Source organism: Zootermopsis nevadensis, unplaced genomic scaffold (genome assembly GCF_977971745.1).
Source record: "Zootermopsis nevadensis isolate Lab colony 2312 unplaced genomic scaffold, Znev_1.0 Znev_ptg000003l, whole genome shotgun sequence".
NCBI lineage: Eukaryota > Metazoa > Arthropoda > Insecta > Blattodea > Termopsidae > Zootermopsis > Zootermopsis nevadensis.
In genome coordinates, this window is record NW_028259135.1 from 5,950,729 (window position 1) to 5,968,567 (window position 17,839).

The window sequence follows — 17,839 nt, forward strand, 5'->3', positions numbered from 1 at the left end:
CACCTCGTTCTCCAGATTTGACACCTCTCGATTTTTTTATGGAGTTTCATTAAAGATCGTGTGTTTGTTCCACACTTACCTGACAATCTCACTGAGCTCAAAGATCGAATGACCGCCTCAGTTGCAGAAGTGACACCGGATATGCTGGATCGTGTTTGGCAACAAATTGATTTCAAGCGGGATCTCTGCCGTATCACCAATCGCAATCACATACAACTAAAATGACTGCTTGAGGTAAAACGTGATTTGTTTTACTACACAATGGCAGCTCAAACGATTCTTTAAGCGTTCTGAATAAATTTCTATACACTTTATAAGTTGTGAAGTCCTTTTAGAACCAACCTGTATATTTCCCCGCGTAAAGAGCGTGATAAAGAGGGGAGACGCAAAGGAAAATGGAATGTGCGCAACAGCAAATAATGTAGGTCTGATAACGCAGTTTCTCTCTGTGTGAAACATGCAGGTCCACATATGCGTTCAGTATACTCAATAAATGACGAAAATATAAAATTAATAAAGTTTATATTATTACAGGAACTTTAATTAAGATGTATCTTATCATCCTTCTTGGCGTAGTCGGCAAATTGGCGTTGGTTTCCGGTGAATGCGATCTTGGTACTCCAAAACTGGAGAATGTTGATTGGAATGAAGTAAGTACTGACTCACAACAATTATATAATATTAACCGTCACACTAATATTTTATTGCACATTATAAACAATTTTATCACAACAAGTATCGGCTCAAATTGACAATCAACAGGTGATTAATGAACGAAATGCAAAACTAATTTAAGGTTTAGGGTCCGAAGAATGCTGTCTTCTGGGTTGCTGCGCCGTGTAGTCTGGTATAAGTTCACCGACGTTTCATAGCTCCTTGCTGCCTCCTTCATCAGGGCGATTGCGATGATGGAGGAACCAACGACCTCTGAAACGTCGGTATACTTCTACCCGCTACACGGCACAGCTACCCACAAGACAGCCATCAATAAGAATTATGTTAAGACTCAACAATATACACCAGAGCTGTGTTCCCCAGAAGATGACTGTAGCCAGTGTCATTAAATTTACTTCAGCCAGCGACATCTGAGCTCACTCCGTTAACTCCCCCCACAAATTCCATCGTCGCAATAATCAAAGTGCAACAAGAAAACTATCGGTTTAGACAGGATTTGTGTGTCTCAGTCTATCTAATGATCTTACAATTGACAGGTCACTGGAACTGACTTTATCACACATCGAATAATGAAGAACACAATTTGATATGTGTTCATACAACCTACAAGTTCAGCATCAAGAGAATGTCAGTTCTTACCATCGCATATGATGAGAGGTGAGTTTAAAACGTTAAGTAATTAAATTAAACTAGTTTAAGGGATTCTATTCTTTGCTTAATTACGTGACATTCACTGCCTCGTGATACAAGTGCTTTGGCAAGGAGGCCTCTCAGAGGCCTTTTCACTGATATCGTAAATATAAATAAGTAATAGGAGCATCTCTTATTCGGTTACTGATGACTGGAACATGAAAGTCTATGAACTTGGAGAAACACTTTTATCCGTGTAACAGAAAGCCCTATAATCGAATTCTAACTTCCACGGTCATTCGCTCGCAATATAAAATAACCGGAATAGAAGTTTAAAATAAATACACATCAATACAGATTTAAATACATCCACTCCTCTATTTGAGTTCCATAATCATGTTAATGAAAAACATGGCTACAAGGGAAAAAGATTATGAAAACTGAGACATTTACCACAAGAATAAATACTTGACATTGATTTCCATACTCCAAAAACTATGTATATAAATTATAACAAAATCCCACACAACACAAACTACTTTAAAATATATATATCTTCCCTTGTTACAAGTTACCTTCGTAGTGTATTATATTTTGTTACTAAACATTTATTTCGTTCTGAAATTAGAACAAGCTGTAATGTGTAAAACTGTTATTTTGGGCTTTATCCATCGTCTAGGCCGCGGATTCTCGAATCTTTCCAACATTTGTTCTGGCGCCAAGGCCGAAACACAAAAATAAATCGAGCAACATACACAACTTTTTATTTAAAAATAAATACACCAACAGAACAATAAATTAATGCTCATAATGAACAATTGCTCAAATTAAGGTAAGGCCAAGTATGCCCATAGTTGATAATTCTGTTAAAGGCAATTACTTAGTAATGTGTGGACCTGCTTGCAATAAAAAGTTAGTTACATTTTAAATAATTGGCAATGCCGATTTAATCGAATTTCCTCACATAGACAAACTTTACGTCCTCAAGTCACCTAGAAACCTAAATGCGGTCTCAGGTATGGACAAGGTTAAGATATCTTGTCCCTTTTTAATATTCCAAGAGCAAATAAACAGGCTAGTTCACGGTCGGATTCGATTGGTCTGTATTGTTTTTCGGATTTAACTTTGTTTACTGCAGCATACAGAAATATTTTCCATCGCTTGAACAAATTTTTACTTTTAATTTCAGCATCGTTTTGGACTGGCAGATACCTTCTGTTGGCAATCGAGGGAGACAGTTACTTCATAGTGACGCATTGCTCAAAACAGGGTGGAAATAGTAAGTATAAATCTTGATGATTACTTTATTAAGACACTCGATGCTTCAGCACTAATTACAGAGACACTGAGTCCATACAGCATCACAGACTAGAAGAACATCCTCGTATTCACAGATAAGATAATTTCAGATTCCAAACGTATATCTCTTGCTACACATACACTAGGCTATAAAAGGCTAAGAATTTATTTTTTTCAACATTTCTACCCCATTTGTCCCTGCATAACATTCCTTGACGTTCTGGCACTTAACCTCCTGCTGATAATAATGTTACACCACCGCCGTCCCTGTATCGGCGCCTACCCTCAGTCATCTTGTGTGTTTTTCGACTCAGACAATCTCTTTAATAGGCCAATTTATTATTTACGAAGACATCATTTCCTGAAAATATAAATTTTTAACATATATCTGCCACCAAACCCTTGACGTTGAGAGTGGGATACTCTATAAAGTCTCTTTTCAAAAATTTTATACGCTCTTCTCCCTTACCCAAAGCTTGTTCTATGCCGTATCCACCTCACCTTCTATGCTTTTAAAAGAAACATAAGGAACAATTAATCATGTTCATAGTTACGTCAACTAGTCACTTTATCGCCTTTTACTCAGTCAAAATGTACCTGAATCAAGTTATTTGAGAGGTCACAAACTAATATGCATTAATTTGTTTTAATTCGTTCACTTATTTACACAATGTTTTCATAGTTATTTATTTTCATGAGTTCATTTGTATTTTTAACACGAAAAAGCTCAGGCGGTGTAGAGACTATCTGCGGTTTGGACGACCGGGTTTCAATTCCCGGCATGGCCAAGAATTCCTCCCAAGTCCAGAACGGCTAATAAACCCTCCCAAGCTCCTGTCAAACGGCAACCTGGAGGAGGGTGTAAAGCGACCGAAACTCGCAGATGACTGTCGACAGTAAACAGATGAAGAACGTGTGGCGTCACTCCCTCCAACATTAACTTCAATTTCATTTCTTTATCTCTGATTCTATCTTTTATTAGTCAGCAATAACTTCTAAGCTGAATTTTTACATCAAACGTAATCTCTTTGCAGGAATTGCCTCCATCGGGTTTCGAAATCGGAGTCCTGATGAAGCGACATTGGAAAAAGCGTTTAAAGCCTTCAACGAAACCGGCCTAGATGCCAGTCAGCTTGTGAAATGGAGTGCGGACCATTGCTACTAGTAACTGTGGGAGCGCACGAACACAATGGCAATATTTGTGCTGCACATTCTTCTTTGGTTTAGGGTGTAAGGGGTAACATCTTCTGTTGAAAGCACTGTTCAAAAGGCAGATTTTTACAGATATGTATCTTTTGTATAAATATAGGTTTCTGAGTCCAATTCAACTTATAAACTGAGGCCAGAGGGGCTTGACTAATTATGCCAAGCCATGCATATCAACACAAATATCATTTTACACCATGAAAAGTTTCATTTAAATTTGCATTATTAATGAGTATCCCATTTCTGAAATACGGCACCATGTTGTGTGGACTGTGTCACTGATGTTTCGAATAACCTTACTGTCTCCATCTTCAAGGTAAAGTGGCTATCAAATGGCTCCTCCTGATACTTGTATAGCAGGCCACTCGTCGTTGGGACCTGTTTAATTTGCTTCTACATGACGTCATCATTCAGAAACAGAACACTTTCCCTTGAAACCTAAGAAGTTCGATATATTTCATAATAACTTGTTCATACATGCATACTTCCTGTTTTATCAGTGGTGAAATCAATTACAAATTAGTAAATGTCTGCTACACATCTGTGTCTATTTACTTTAAGATGATACATTTTCAAAGCAAATGTTATTAAGGCCTGTGCTCACCTCAATCCTATTCACATAACATTTTAAGTATTTACAAGTAACTCTTAAGTTCGGAGATGTGTTTCAACTTAGCGCACACAGCTGAAGCGTCCAACTTAAGAACACATCGCATTTTGAAATTCTGTGCCCACAAGGTCACATTTATTCTTGCAGTATACAGCTTTATGAGTGTAAAACAATCTTCTAAATTCGAGCCTGATTTTAATCGACTGAAATCGACCGAAAACTGTGGGTGGACTGCGATAGATCGGACTCGATGAAACATTTTTTATTCCACTGTCAAAAACCAGTCCTCTCGAAATGTGAATGAAAGAAAGAAATTCTATAATCTCATGATATAAAAGCCAGTAATCGAGACAATTGACTGAAAGAGCGCGCTTTCGTGCAAACGAGGCTATGGTGGGGTCTGGAGTAGTCTGCTGTATCTACGATCTGTATCTGTATTTACGATATCAGTGAAAAGGCCTCTCAGAGGCCTCCGTGCCAAAGCACTTGTATCACGAGACAGTGAATGTCACGTAATTAATCAAAGAATAGAATCCCTAAACTAGTTTAATTTAATTACTTAATGTTGTAAACTTACCTCTTATCATATGCTAGGTCAGAAATAAACATTCTGCTGGTGGTTATCTTGATGACGTTGCTACGAACACAGTCAAAATTGTCTTTTGCTTTATTCGATGTCTGATAGAGCCAGTACCAGTGACCTGTCAACTGTAAGTTCATTAGAGAGACTGAGACACACAAATCCTGTCTAAACCGATAGTTTTCTTGTTGCACTTTGATTAGTGCGACGATAGAATTTGTGGGGGGAGTTAACGGAGTGAGCTCAGATGTCGCTGGCTGAAGTAAATTTAATGACACTGGGTACAGTCATCTTCTGGGGAACACAGTTGTGTTGTATATTGGTGAGTCTTAACATAATCCTTATCGATGACTGTCATCTGGGTTGCTGTGCCGTGTAGACGGTAGAAGTTTACCGACGTTTCAGAGGTCATTGGTGCCTCCATCATCGCCATCTCCCTGATGAAGGAGGCCGTAAGGACCTCTGAAACGTCGGTAAATTTATACCAGACTACACGGCGCAGCAACCAAGAAGACAGCATTCTTTTGTCCCTAAACCTTAAATTAGTTTTGCATTACGTTCATTAATCACCTGTTGATTGTCAATTTGTGTCGATACTTGTGATAAAATTATTTATAATGTCCAATAAAATCTTTGAGTGACGGTTAAAATTATATAATTATTGTGTGTCAGTACTTACTTCATTCCAATCAACATTTTCCAGTTTTGGAGTACCAAGATCACATTGACCGGAAACCAACGCCAATTTGCCGACTACGCCAAAAAGGATGATAAGATACATCTTAATTGCAGTTCCTGTAATAATATAAACTTCGTAAATTTCATATTTTCGTCATTTATTGAGTATACTGAATGCATATGTGGACCTGCATGTTTCACACAGAGAGAAACTGCGTTATCAGACCTACATTAATTGCTGTTAATGACATTCCATTTTCCTCCGCCTCTCCGCTCTTTACGCGGGTAAACATTTTTTGTTATATGTATCTAATTTTAGGGGAAAAAATGCTGGTTTGTTGCAATTAGAAGTAGACGGTGTTCTTATAACTACGCCTTATGAAATTGCCAATGCTTTTTCCAAACATTTTCAATCTGCACATAACAATTCGTTTCCCTTTTTCGTTCCACTTTTTTGCCGAATGACCCTTCCTTATGGACGTATTTACGTCAAAAACTTCCTCATTGTTCGGAAGTAACAACTATCTCGTTTTGTAACAATTAGAGTAAGGTAGGGTAATTTAATGAAATGTTTCCTAGGTGACAATGCCGAGTAAACAGACGACGTTTCGTTGGTAATAATAATGCCGTTTAAACAGACGACGTTTCGTAGGTAACAATAATGACGAGTAAACAGACGACGTTTTGTAGATAACAATAATGCCGAGTAAACAGACGACGATTCGTAGGTAACAACAATGCCGAGTAAACTGACGACGTTTCGAAGGTAACAATAATGCCGAGTAAACAGACGACGTTTCGTAAGTAACAATAATGCCGAGTAAATAGACGTCGTTTCGTAGGTAACAATAATGCCGAGTAAACAAATACGAACTCCTGCTTGCATTGTTATGTTACCTAAGAAACAGTTTAGTTATCTGTTTATTGGCATTGTTGTGTTTGTTTACTGCCATTGACAATCGGCTTTCGAGTCATTGCGAAAAGAGCTGAGCTCTGAGTCGGATGGAAGAGAAGTGTGTTGTAGAGTAGATAATTTTGTGCTGTTAAAAAGACGATTTAGTTTTGATTAAATTGATCATCGCTTTAGGACATCGTGGTCTCTTGCAATTGAACGAAGTTTACAGTCGGGTCGGAGCCAAGACAGCAGACCCCAAAAATCAAGGGTTGACAACCAATGTCGTAATTACCAACCCACATCACAATATTTTTTCTTTTTTTGAGCAATGGGGGAAATAGACATTAGTAAGTGGAATATTGGATGTTTAAATTCCTTTTAATTTGCTTGTGTTTAACATGAATGTAAAAATCTTTATAAGGATGTAATTATATAATGAGAATACCGTGATAAATATCGCCATTGCAACTGTCTGCTAACAAACCAGTGTTGCTTAAAAAAGCGTTTTCGGAATTTAGTTCCTAAGAATGAATTAAAAGAGATCCGATTCTTATTTGTGATTTAACATTACGTAGAAATATCTTTGAATATTTATAACTGACTAGAAACGTATGTTGCAGTCATTAACATCTTTTTTGTCTGGAGGTATTAGAAACTATGCTTGGGAGCCCTAATTTCAGACGTTTAGGCCATCGGCTACAAAACTTAATCTGCTAAAGAATAAGCACTACATTTGCTAAGTTCGAATATTTAGAAGCAATAACAAATAATCAAAATTGTATTCATGAATAAATTAGGGACAAATTGTATTCTGAGAATGTCTGCTACCACGAAGTCCAGAATCATTTGTGCTCCCATAATATGTTTTATAAGATTAAAGATGATCTACACAAAACTACATTTCTACTAATTGCTGTGGTTGGGTGTAAAACTGCTCAGGATATGATAAAATAGCAGTGCCTTTTTAATATAGTAATGACAGTAGAGATTCATTAAAAGAAAGAAATTTCTTGAGCAGACAAGTATCCATTTATCGAGGAAGACCATAATATGATGTGCACTTTCATGATCGTACTAATAGTCTAAATATTCTGTTGCAGTTATATTGTCGTTACAAGGCCCAGCACCTTCGATCATTGCCTACAAAGACAAAGTAATGGCAGGGCTGATAAATTTTCTACCCAGCTGCATCTGCTCCACTAAAGTAGTCTGCTTCCTGTTCATGATGTTTGTGATTTTATATGTTTTCAAGGTAGGTACACTGTCCCTCTATCTGACTGAACATGCCAGAATAAAGTCCTGTAGTGTATACATGCTGTAAGTGGCAAGTAGAGAAAATTACATAATGAGTTACTTGAAAGTTTGTAAAATTTACATAGTTCTTTTAGATTAGCCCAGTCTCTGTGCTGAAATCTCAGCCTGCAAATTTTTGTTTTGCCAAATTCATTGAAGACCGTTCCATAAATAACAGATTACTGTGACATACAAGTATAAATGTTATTTTCTCTTGGTGGCAGATCATCATACCAGAGATGAAAGCGATGTACCATGTGATTGTCGCTGACATAAATGAATTTCTTGAGGCAGTGAGATGGAGGCTCCCTTAAGAAGATGCAGTGGATATGGGGTTGGTAAGTGTGGAGCTCTTTGCTATCATCATTTGTCAGGGTGTATGGAATAAATATCAAACTTAGTCGAAATTAATACTTTTGAAACAATCAGATGCATACAGCAAGCAATATTTAAGTTGCCATACTTTTTGACGTAAATACGTCTATATTTTAGGGTCTGTGTCATTCGGCAAAAATGTGTTATGAAAAAGTGTTATGAAAAAGTGTTACGAAATAGTGTTACGAAAAAGGGAAACGAAAAAGTGTAACTTCATTATTATGTTACTTAGGAAACCTCATCTGTTTACTCAGCATTGTTGTTACCTAGGAAACGTTATCCGTTTACTCGGCATTATTGTTACCTAGGAAACGTCATCTGTTTACTTAGCATTGTTATTACCTATAAAACATTACATTACATTACTTTCCCTTAAATTACATTACATTACCTTACCTTAAATTACCTTACCTTACATTACCTTACATTACATTACATTACATTCAGCTATCACTGACCCATCTTAAGCGTAACTAATTCAAGTTAAATAAGCAAAGTCTTAATCAAACTTTACTCAATTGTAAAGCGGGTATGAAGGAAATATTTAGAATAAAGCCAATATATAAACTTCCTTTCCATATAGACGTATTTACGTCAAATTCTCCGGAACCGTGGTTCCACTGTCACTTTTTATGAGTGCTGTAATTATCAGATTTATTGAGGATTTTTACACCGGTAACAGAGTATTGTCACACAAGCCTCTAAATGTTATTTTCTCCTGGTAATACGGCTCCAAATAACTTGCAATGAATATTAATGGGCCGATTCATGTTTGATATTTACACCTGCACTTAATTAGACACAAAAGATGTTCTTGAGTACTAGGGAATGATGAAATTGACTGTTGCTTTGGCTATGCGACCTTCTCAAAATCCTTACTTTTGAAATATTTTAATATAGATATGAAAACAGTAGATAGAAGTAATTGTAACAATTAAAATAAATATTAATATTCAGAGAAAAGAAGCGGCTATAGGCTTGGTCACAGAAACGTCTTGGATTCCCATTCATGTGGAAATGGAGTATAGAAAAACATGTCAAGACTGCAATGCAAATCTGTATGTAGTTTTGAACTGCTGAACATTAATGTGATATCTGGCACTCGTTGTGGTTCATGAGGTCAGAGGCTACTGTTATTCACTTTGCATATGTTTGTACATAAGTTTCCAACTTAACGTTTGTTTGAGATGCATCTTTTTTTTAAAACAGTTGGCGACAAATGCAGGAACTTTCAAATAATTAATTTATAGTATATGCATTTACATTTACGTAGGTGAGATTATTTTGAAGAAGTTAACAGTTTCAGAATTTTTTTAATTTCATTCATTATTTGCTTTACAATTCTATGAGCTCTACATGGAACTTTTCTGATATAACCTCAACATCTGATTCAATGCAAGATTCACATTTTTTTAAAAAATGTGTATTCTAACGCCTTGGAACCTTTTCTCTCAAAGTACCAACTGCGGGTGCATATCCTGCTGCAATGAATGAGACATTTACCTCTTTCACTTAAAGGTGGGAAGTGCACTGTGTTCTATTTTGACATGAACCTGTTTTACAGAAAACTAGACAGAATCAAGAGCCAAATATTTTGTTCTGTTCACCACATGCAGTCCATGGGCTCTATGTTGCATACCTGTTACTTACTGGCTAGAACATCCGTGATATCATTATCATATAGGTTTTAGTTACCAATGTCACCAAATTTAATCCACCTACAACAGAATCAAATACATAGAGCAATGTGAACATATCCTTCTCTATGTAAATTAAAGTAAATAACAAATTTGATTGAGATCTTACAACAAATTTCAGACACGTGTTTAAATGTTGTTTTCTCCTGGTTCTAGATTTGCAGCCAGAAGCCAGAGATAGATGATATGAGACGTCACATTGAATCACTGATGGTGGTAGTCGAAGAGGAGCGATCACTATATCAGAAATAAGTATGTATCGAATCCTTACTGGCTTTTTGTCCACGCTATCACACAAATGCTTTATAACCCTTTACACTTTTAGCGATAATCACGCCACATAGTGTTATTTTCTGCGAAATTAACATAGTTGAAACAGGGGATTTGAAGTACTATTTTAGGAATTCTGTCACTGCATAGTAATTTTAACATGGAATGAAATAGCTCTTGTTAGATAGTGCTGGTTTTATAAGTGGCCACTGTGAGCTGAATGTGCACTGAGGTCAGTATGCAGTGATGGTGTAATGGATTAATCAAGCAGAAGCTGTGAGCTATTTGATTTATCAGTAGGATTTGAGGTTCTAACAGGTATAAGTAGAAAGTTCTGTGTTATGAGCCTGTGTGGTCTGGAAGAAGTTTACCAACGTATCTGAGGTCCTTGCTTCCTAAATCATCATGGTAATTGATAATGGAAGCAACAAGGACCTCTCAGAAGTAATTTACTACTACCAGACTACAAGGACTTCAAAGCCAGAAGACAGATATCTTTCGACAATCTTTTGTTAGATATAGTGCTGTTTTTATAAGTGGCCACTGTGAGCTGAATGCGCACTGATGACAGTATTTAGTTCCTTGTAGTCTGTTAATTTATTGGAGCAGAAAATAACAAAGTTTCGGTATTCTGCATGCATGATCAAGTAGTTCCACCCATAAAAATGTTTGGTAATATCTAAAATATTTCACTCTTCTAGGAGAATATGCTGAGTATACAGCAAAGAATAGTAGAGGGAAACGATGAAATCATAAGAGGTCTCAAACCAATTCTGCAAATGATTTTATGTGGCGATCTGAATGACCATTCTCAGTTCATGTCTGATATGGATAGCCATGTAAACAGTGGAGTAATGGAGAGGAAGATGCACAGTGTGAGACGAAAGAAGATGAATGTAAATCAGATTATGAAAATGGAACGGAAAAACAGGTGAGGGGCACAGAAATGAAGGACAGACAAGCAATAATGTTGTTACTAAAATGTGTCCTCACATTCCTGTTTTGCTTAAAAGTAGTCAAGAACAAATACTTTACATGAATACATACATCAATTTCTGTGGGGATTACTCTGAAGTGAAGCTGTATGAAGTATGGGTTAATCCATCTGTTCAAATTTAAAATGCATTAATCAATCTTGTAAATTTTAATTTATGTTTCAGGAGAATATGCTGAGTTCAAATGAAGAAATAATAGAGGGTCAGAATGAACTTGGCAGCAATGACGGAGAAATCGTGCAAAAGACTGGCACATCTGAGTTAAGTGATCAATCCCCATTCATTACTGAAGTGGATAATCACTTACTTGGAGAAGATAATGAAGCAACTGGACAGCGGCTGCAAGAGGAAGTTGACAAAATATGGATGGTAAGAGACATTTTAAGTATAGAATATAGCATAACTAAAATGGCATTTGAAAAGTACCACTCGGCCAAGTTACTCTGCCCTAGTTGTTCTGTTTTCCCTGTCAATATTCCACCACTGCACCATATTACAACATATATCATTACGGGATGTGGACACGTGGCATGATAGAGGCAGCAGTTCCAGAAAGATGTAATTTAATCTTACCCCACTGAATTAGGATCCAGAAAACAGGACAGTGGACTTCATTTCTCTATGAGTATGAATTGTGCAGTTCTACGTGGGTACAGTGTGTTGAAAAGTCATACATCCCTTTAAAATATTTTGTATTGGTTGCTGTTCGGTGTAATCAAACTGGATTAGTAACTACACTATGTCGCTGTTGAAAATGAAGTTAATAATTTCTTTTATAGTAATTAAGAAATAATGCACCTGCTTTAGAAGAGTCCTCTTTAAGAGCTGTATGAAGTGTCCGTTAATCCATTTCACCAACATTAAAATACATTAATCAATCTTGTAAATTTTAATTTATGTTTGGGAAATTGTTATAAATACTCGCATACTCACAAGTCCTGCAGTCCAACTGAGCAACAGAAAACTGTAAATTTCTGAGTTCACAGCAACTATACCCAAATTCAGTTTGAGGCATATTTGAAAAAATATGCGACCTTAATAATATTCTGATTCAGCAAATTTAAAAAAAGAATGTTGTGAACACACTAAGTACTTTACGGAGAAGGTAAATAAATTACAGTAAAGTGATTGTTCTGCTAGTGTGGTTATAGAGACATTTACTAGTGGTACTGGAATGTGTCTAGAATTTCAGTCAAAGACACGTGAAGTGCATCATGTAAGCTTCATGTTTTCTCAATATACGATTCCGTATAGACAACTCTGTTGTTACTGATGCCATCTTGATTTTTCACATTCTGGCAAAGCACAGAATTGTAATATTATGTATACATTTCCTAACTTGTTAGCTTCATGGATCATAAAAAACTGTTGTACTATTATCTACACTTTCTGAAATAGTTCCTCCCATAAGTCTTTGGTGACATTTAAAATATTTCCCTCTTTCAGGAAAATAGGCTGTGTTTAATGGAAGAAATGATAAAGAGACAGGGTGAAATTGGCAGCGATGACAGAGAAATGAATGTAATAATTACTTTTATAGTAATTTAGAAACAATGCTCCTGTTTTAGGAAAGCCCTCTTTGACCCTTTGCGGTCCCTTTTAAATACCATTATGGTTCTTTTCTGGTCTATTTAAATACCACAAACTGTATAAATTGAACTACTATTTTGAACAGGTTTGATTTTCTTTTATAACTTGCATAGAACAGAAGAAACTTTGCTAAATATGGTGAAAATATGTTCTGATGAGAGGATGACAGTTCCTTTTTTTTGAACACTGACCGTGTGAAATTTTTTTCGCGAACTGTACCACTGTCGCTATTGACATGTGTAGTAAGTGTTGCCTTTCTGCTTGCTGTCGTTTGGTAGAGAATAAAGCAATTCCAAGTCAATAGACATCTCTTTTTGCATGCAGATATACGATGTCTAAGCATTGGATTTCATAATCTCAGAGCTGTGCTTCGTGTTGCGCCGATTGTATTCGGAAGATCAAGACCAGTTCAGCACTATAAAAGTGTAACAGAATGCAAAGTGTAAACGATGAAGTCACTACACATGAAGAATGCTTGATAAGAAGACGAATAAATATGCATATGTCAGCGGTAGATTGCTCTATGCATCAATGATGATTAAAAAAATATAATTTCTTAGTAGGAAGATGGGATATTTGTTTATAACTTGATCAGATTTAAAATACTTTTGTTCTAAGTAAATATGACAGCAACACACCCGATGGTATTCCTTCACTATAAGATGTATGGCAAAACACTTGGTGTGGAATCCTGGCTTCCTTTAGGAAGCCAGGATTCCACACCAAGTCTTACCAATAAAACTAGCATAGAACTAGTGCAAAGAAGAAGGCTTGAATGATAGGCTGACACTGTTTGTTAGCCTCAGTTTGACTCCAGATCACGTAAAAAATTCGTAAAATACGTGGCAGACTCAGTCCGACATCGGACCGGAACTCCGATTTTTAAATGTCGGACTCAGCCCAACATACGACCGCAAAGGGTTAAGAGCTGTATGAAGTGTCCGTTAATCCATCTCTCGAACTTTAAAATGCATTAATCAGTCTTGTAAATTTTAATTTAAGTTTGAGAAATTGTTATAAATACTCTCATACTCTCTAGTGCTGCAGTCCATCAGAGCAAAAAAGCTTCAGTTTTACGTATGTTTGAAAATATAAGCAACTTTTGTTGTGCCTGTACGATTACATACACATTTACTATTTGAATTGATACTTACGTACAATTTCTGTCTATTGCATAAGAAATGTGTCATGTGAACAGCAACTTCTTTCTGTATGTCGATTCTCCCAGACAACTCTGTCGTCACTGAACATAGTTGCTAATATGACATTTTTAGAATTGCGTGCATACAGTTCATAACTTGCTAACTTATAGAAACAGAAAAGAACTGTTATGATATTCTGGGTACTTGGCGAAATTGTTCCATCCATAACAATGTTTGGTCATGCTTAAAATGTTTCAATGTTACAGAAGTGTGTCGCCTTGCCAACAATAATGGAGGATAGCAATGAAGATTATTCTTCTTCTTCTGAATCCTCTGTACCGTCATACATACATACATACATCTTTATTACATTCCATGGATCCATAAGTTAGTCAGATGACAATAGAATGTAGAATAAGTCATAATAATACAATACATGTTATACAAATACAAGTCATATAAATGTCACAAAAATACAAACAAAGGATAAGTTACGACTTACTTGTAGACATTAGGAATTCATCGACAGAGTAAAAGGAGTGTGTAATTAAGTATCTTTTCAATGCTGTTTTAAATTGTGCCTTTTTATTTACAAGACTTGAGAGATTAGATGGTAGACTGTTGAAAATTTTGATCCCTGCATAATATGCACTCTTCTGAAAACATGAGAGGTTGGCAATTGGTCTATGAAGCTGATTTTTATTTCTTGTGTTGACATGGTGTATAGCAGAATTAGTTTGAAAGAGTTCTTGGTTATTTACAATAAAATTCATTAATGAGAATATTTATTCACATGGAAGAGGTAAGATTTCTAATCTCTTAAACAGACTTCTACATGAATTCCTAGGTTTTACACCAGCCAATAATCTAACAATTTTCTTTTGTAAAGTGAATATCTTTTTGATGTTTGATGAATTTTCCCAAAAAATTATTCCATATTTCATTAAAGAGTGAAAATAGGCAAAATATACTGATCTGAGTGTGTCAGTGTTGCTGACATGCAACAGAGATCTAACTGCGTAACATGCGCCACTTAACTTAGGTACCAGTTTATCAATATGATTATTCCAATTCAGGTGGTTATCAATTTGTAAACCCAGGAACTTTGTATTTACTGACTCTTGTATATACCTTCCATTATAACCAATACTTAAAGCACATTGTGGTGAGTTATTTGTTATAAATTTTATTATATTCGTTTTATCTAGATTTAGGGCCAGCTTGTTAGCAGTAAACCATTTACTCATATGAGACAGAACTATGTTTGATGTTGAACAAAAATCATCAAAACTTTTATTTGAAATTATGACGCTTGTGTCATCAGCAAATATTATGGGTTCTGTTAAAGTATTTATTGTTTTTATTGTTGGAGGAAGGTCATTTACATATATTATAAAAAGCAAGGGCCCTAAAATTGACCCTTGGGGAACTCCATGTTTTATTGTTCCCCAGTTTGAGAAAAAAAATTTTAGGTGCTTTTACTTCGACCTTTTGCTTTCTATCTGTTAAATAGGATCTGAACCATTGCGCTGCTATTCCTTGAATGCCATAAAAATGCAATTTATCCAACAAAATTTCATGATTTACACAGTCAAAAGCTTTTGCTAAATCACAGAAAATTCCTCCAACATGCATTTTTTGGTTAATAGATTTAAGCACATTGTCTGTTAGCTTGAAGGCTGCATTTTCAGTGGATACACCTTTCCTGAAGCCAAATTGTTCCTGGACTAATATGTTGTTAGCATGCATATGATGACTTAATCTATTGTACATAATCTTCTCAAGCACTTTAGAAAAGGTAGTTAAAAGTGAAATTGGTCTGTAATTTGTTATATTGCTTTTGTCACCTTGTACAGTGGTCGTACTACTGATATTTTAAGGCGGTCCGGGAAAATGCCTGTGTATAATGAGTGATTACAAATGTGGGTTAATGGACGACTAATTAAAACTGAACAAGCCTTCAAAATTTTACTTGTTATTTCATCATAACCTGATGAGTTTTTGATTTGAGGGAATTTATTACACTTTTCACCTCAGTTTCGGTGGTTGGAATGATATGAAGGCCAGAAAATTTTACAGGAAATGCAGCTTTTAAAATGGAAACAGCATCTTCTGTCCCTGTTTGATTTAAATTTAAGCTTTCAGTAATTGTTAGAAAAAACTTATTGAAGGCATTAGCCACTGTTCCAGGATCATTTACTTTTTCATTGTTTATTAGAACAGATGGCATCTGTTCTGATAAATATATTTTTCCTGTCTCCCTTTTTATTATGTTCCATGTTGTTTTTATTTTATTGTCTGATTTTGCTATAAGTCTACTGTAATGCTGCTTTTTAGCCTCTTTTATAACATTGTTCAGAATTTTACAATACTTAACATAAAATGCTCTTGCATTTGGGTCTTTACTGTTCCTACTGTAGATAAACAGATTCCTTTTATTCTTGCAAGATACTTTTATTCCTTGCGTAATCCAGTCATTCTTTATTTTGCCTATAGTTTCATATGTAATAGGGAAACTAGCTTCAAAAATATTTATAAAAGTACACAAAAATGAGTTAAACTTTTTGTTGGTATCATTGACTTCATACATAGAAACCCATGTTTCATTCTTCAGCAGAAGCTGAAACTGCATGATGGTTTCATTATTTATTTTTCTTTTCTTCTGCTTCAAAGGTATTAAGTTAGTATCTGCAGCAATATTATTAATCATAAGGTACTGGGCATCATGGTCTGATAGTCCATTTATTATGGGAGAAGTAGAAGTTGAGCTAAGTCTTATAATATCCACAAAAATGTTATCAATTGCTGTTCTTGAGTCATTTTGAATTCTTGTTGCAAAATTTACAGTATGCATCAAATTATATGTTGCCAGTAGTGAGTTTAAATGTTTTTTCCGGCAGTTTTCATTTAGATAGTCTACATTCATGTCGCCACAGATTAAAAATTCAGTTTTTGGATTATACAGATACTTTAGAGTAGCATCAAGTCCCTTTAGAAATTGTTGAAAATTACCAGATGGAGCTCTGTATAGGCTTAATATAACTAAGTTGGCTGTTTTTGTCTCTAGCTGAATTGCACAAATTTCTAAATCCTGTTCTTTACAGTGTTGTGAAATATCAATTTTGTTGAAACATTGGTCTTTCTTAACAAAAATACATACTCCTCCCCTCTGCAGGTTTTGTCTACAGAAACTGGAACCTAATGAATAACCATCTAATGTGAGGTGCAGCAAATCCTGTTCAACTATGTGATGTTCGCTTAGGCACAATATATGGGGATTTATGCTGTCTATTTCCAAAGGATGTTTTAACTCATCACTTTTACTTTTTTCCTCTGATGTTTTGATGAAAGATATTTAATGAATTTATTGGGTTAACATTTTTACTGCAAACTTTATGACCAAGGAAATTGCAATCAATATATGTCAAGCACCTCTGTGCTTTTGATTTTAAGCTACAAAAGGCGAGGCTCTGACATGGGTAATTACAGGAATGTTGCTAACACTTGACACATGGCCACCACATATTCTTCCAGCAATCAGATGTGCTAGCCTCTTTTTGCCCAAGGAATTTAAGTGTAGGCCATGTGTTGTGTAGTCACCTCTCACAAGAGAAGCTGTGATGCTGAAGGAGCAGGAGGGAGATACAAGAGAAGAGGATGCATCTTCTTGTGAATCTGGTATGTTAAGAATTACACAGGAGGAAGGAAAAGAAGGAAATGCATCTTCTTGTGAATCTGCCATGCCAGTGACGATGCCTAAGGAGCAGGAGGGAGATACAAGAGAAGAGGATGCATCTTCTTGTGAATCTGGTATGTTAAGAATTACACAGGAGGAAGGAAAAGAAGGAAATGCATCTTCTTGTGAATCTGCCATGCCACTGACGATGCAGAAGGAGCAGGAGGA

The 17,839-nt window shown here is 35.8% G+C and overlaps 1 protein-coding gene and 2 long non-coding RNA genes across 8 annotated transcripts; 2 read left to right on the plus strand and 1 right to left on the minus strand.

The window, feature by feature from the left end:
• The first annotated feature begins 1,199 nt into the window (after positions 1-1,199).
• On the plus strand, positions 1,200-4,350 carry LOC147874918 (uncharacterized). The gene is made up of 3 exons (XR_015532738.1): positions 1,200-1,332; positions 2,495-2,584; positions 3,639-4,350. It is a non-coding gene; the product is annotated as an uncharacterized LOC147874918 (long non-coding RNA).
• Positions 2,596-6,183, minus strand: LOC147874919 (uncharacterized). 3 transcript variants are annotated; one of them, XR_015532737.1, is made up of 4 exons: positions 5,909-6,183; positions 5,680-5,795; positions 4,998-5,128; positions 2,596-2,965 (listed from the first exon to the last, which is right to left on the minus strand). It is a non-coding gene; the product is annotated as an uncharacterized LOC147874919 (long non-coding RNA). The 3 variants fall into 3 exon arrangements; XR_015532735.1 differs by lacking the exon at positions 2,596-2,965 and adding an exon at positions 4,159-4,248; XR_015532736.1 differs by lacking the exons at positions 2,596-2,965; positions 5,909-6,183 and adding an exon at positions 4,159-4,248 and having other exon boundaries at positions 5,680-5,888.
• A 486-nt stretch (positions 6,184-6,669) lies between these two features.
• On the plus strand, positions 6,670-16,334 carry LOC147874920 (uncharacterized). Of its 4 annotated transcripts, none has more exons than XM_087341005.1 (7): positions 6,670-6,920; positions 7,674-7,825; positions 8,091-8,204; positions 10,095-10,190; positions 10,910-11,139; positions 11,369-11,572; positions 14,202-16,334. In XM_087341005.1, exons 6-7 carry the CDS (start codon positions 11,375-11,377, stop codon positions 14,325-14,327), a joined length of 324 nt encoding a protein of 107 aa, XP_087197131.1. In that variant the 5' UTR covers positions 6,670-6,920; positions 7,674-7,825; positions 8,091-8,204; positions 10,095-10,190; positions 10,910-11,139; positions 11,369-11,374; the 3' UTR covers positions 14,328-16,334. The 4 variants fall into 2 exon arrangements, with proteins under 4 accessions (XP_087197131.1, XP_087197143.1, XP_087197135.1 ...); XM_087341009.1 differs by having other exon boundaries at positions 8,091-8,200.
• The last annotated feature ends 1,505 nt before the right edge of the window (positions 16,335-17,839 follow it).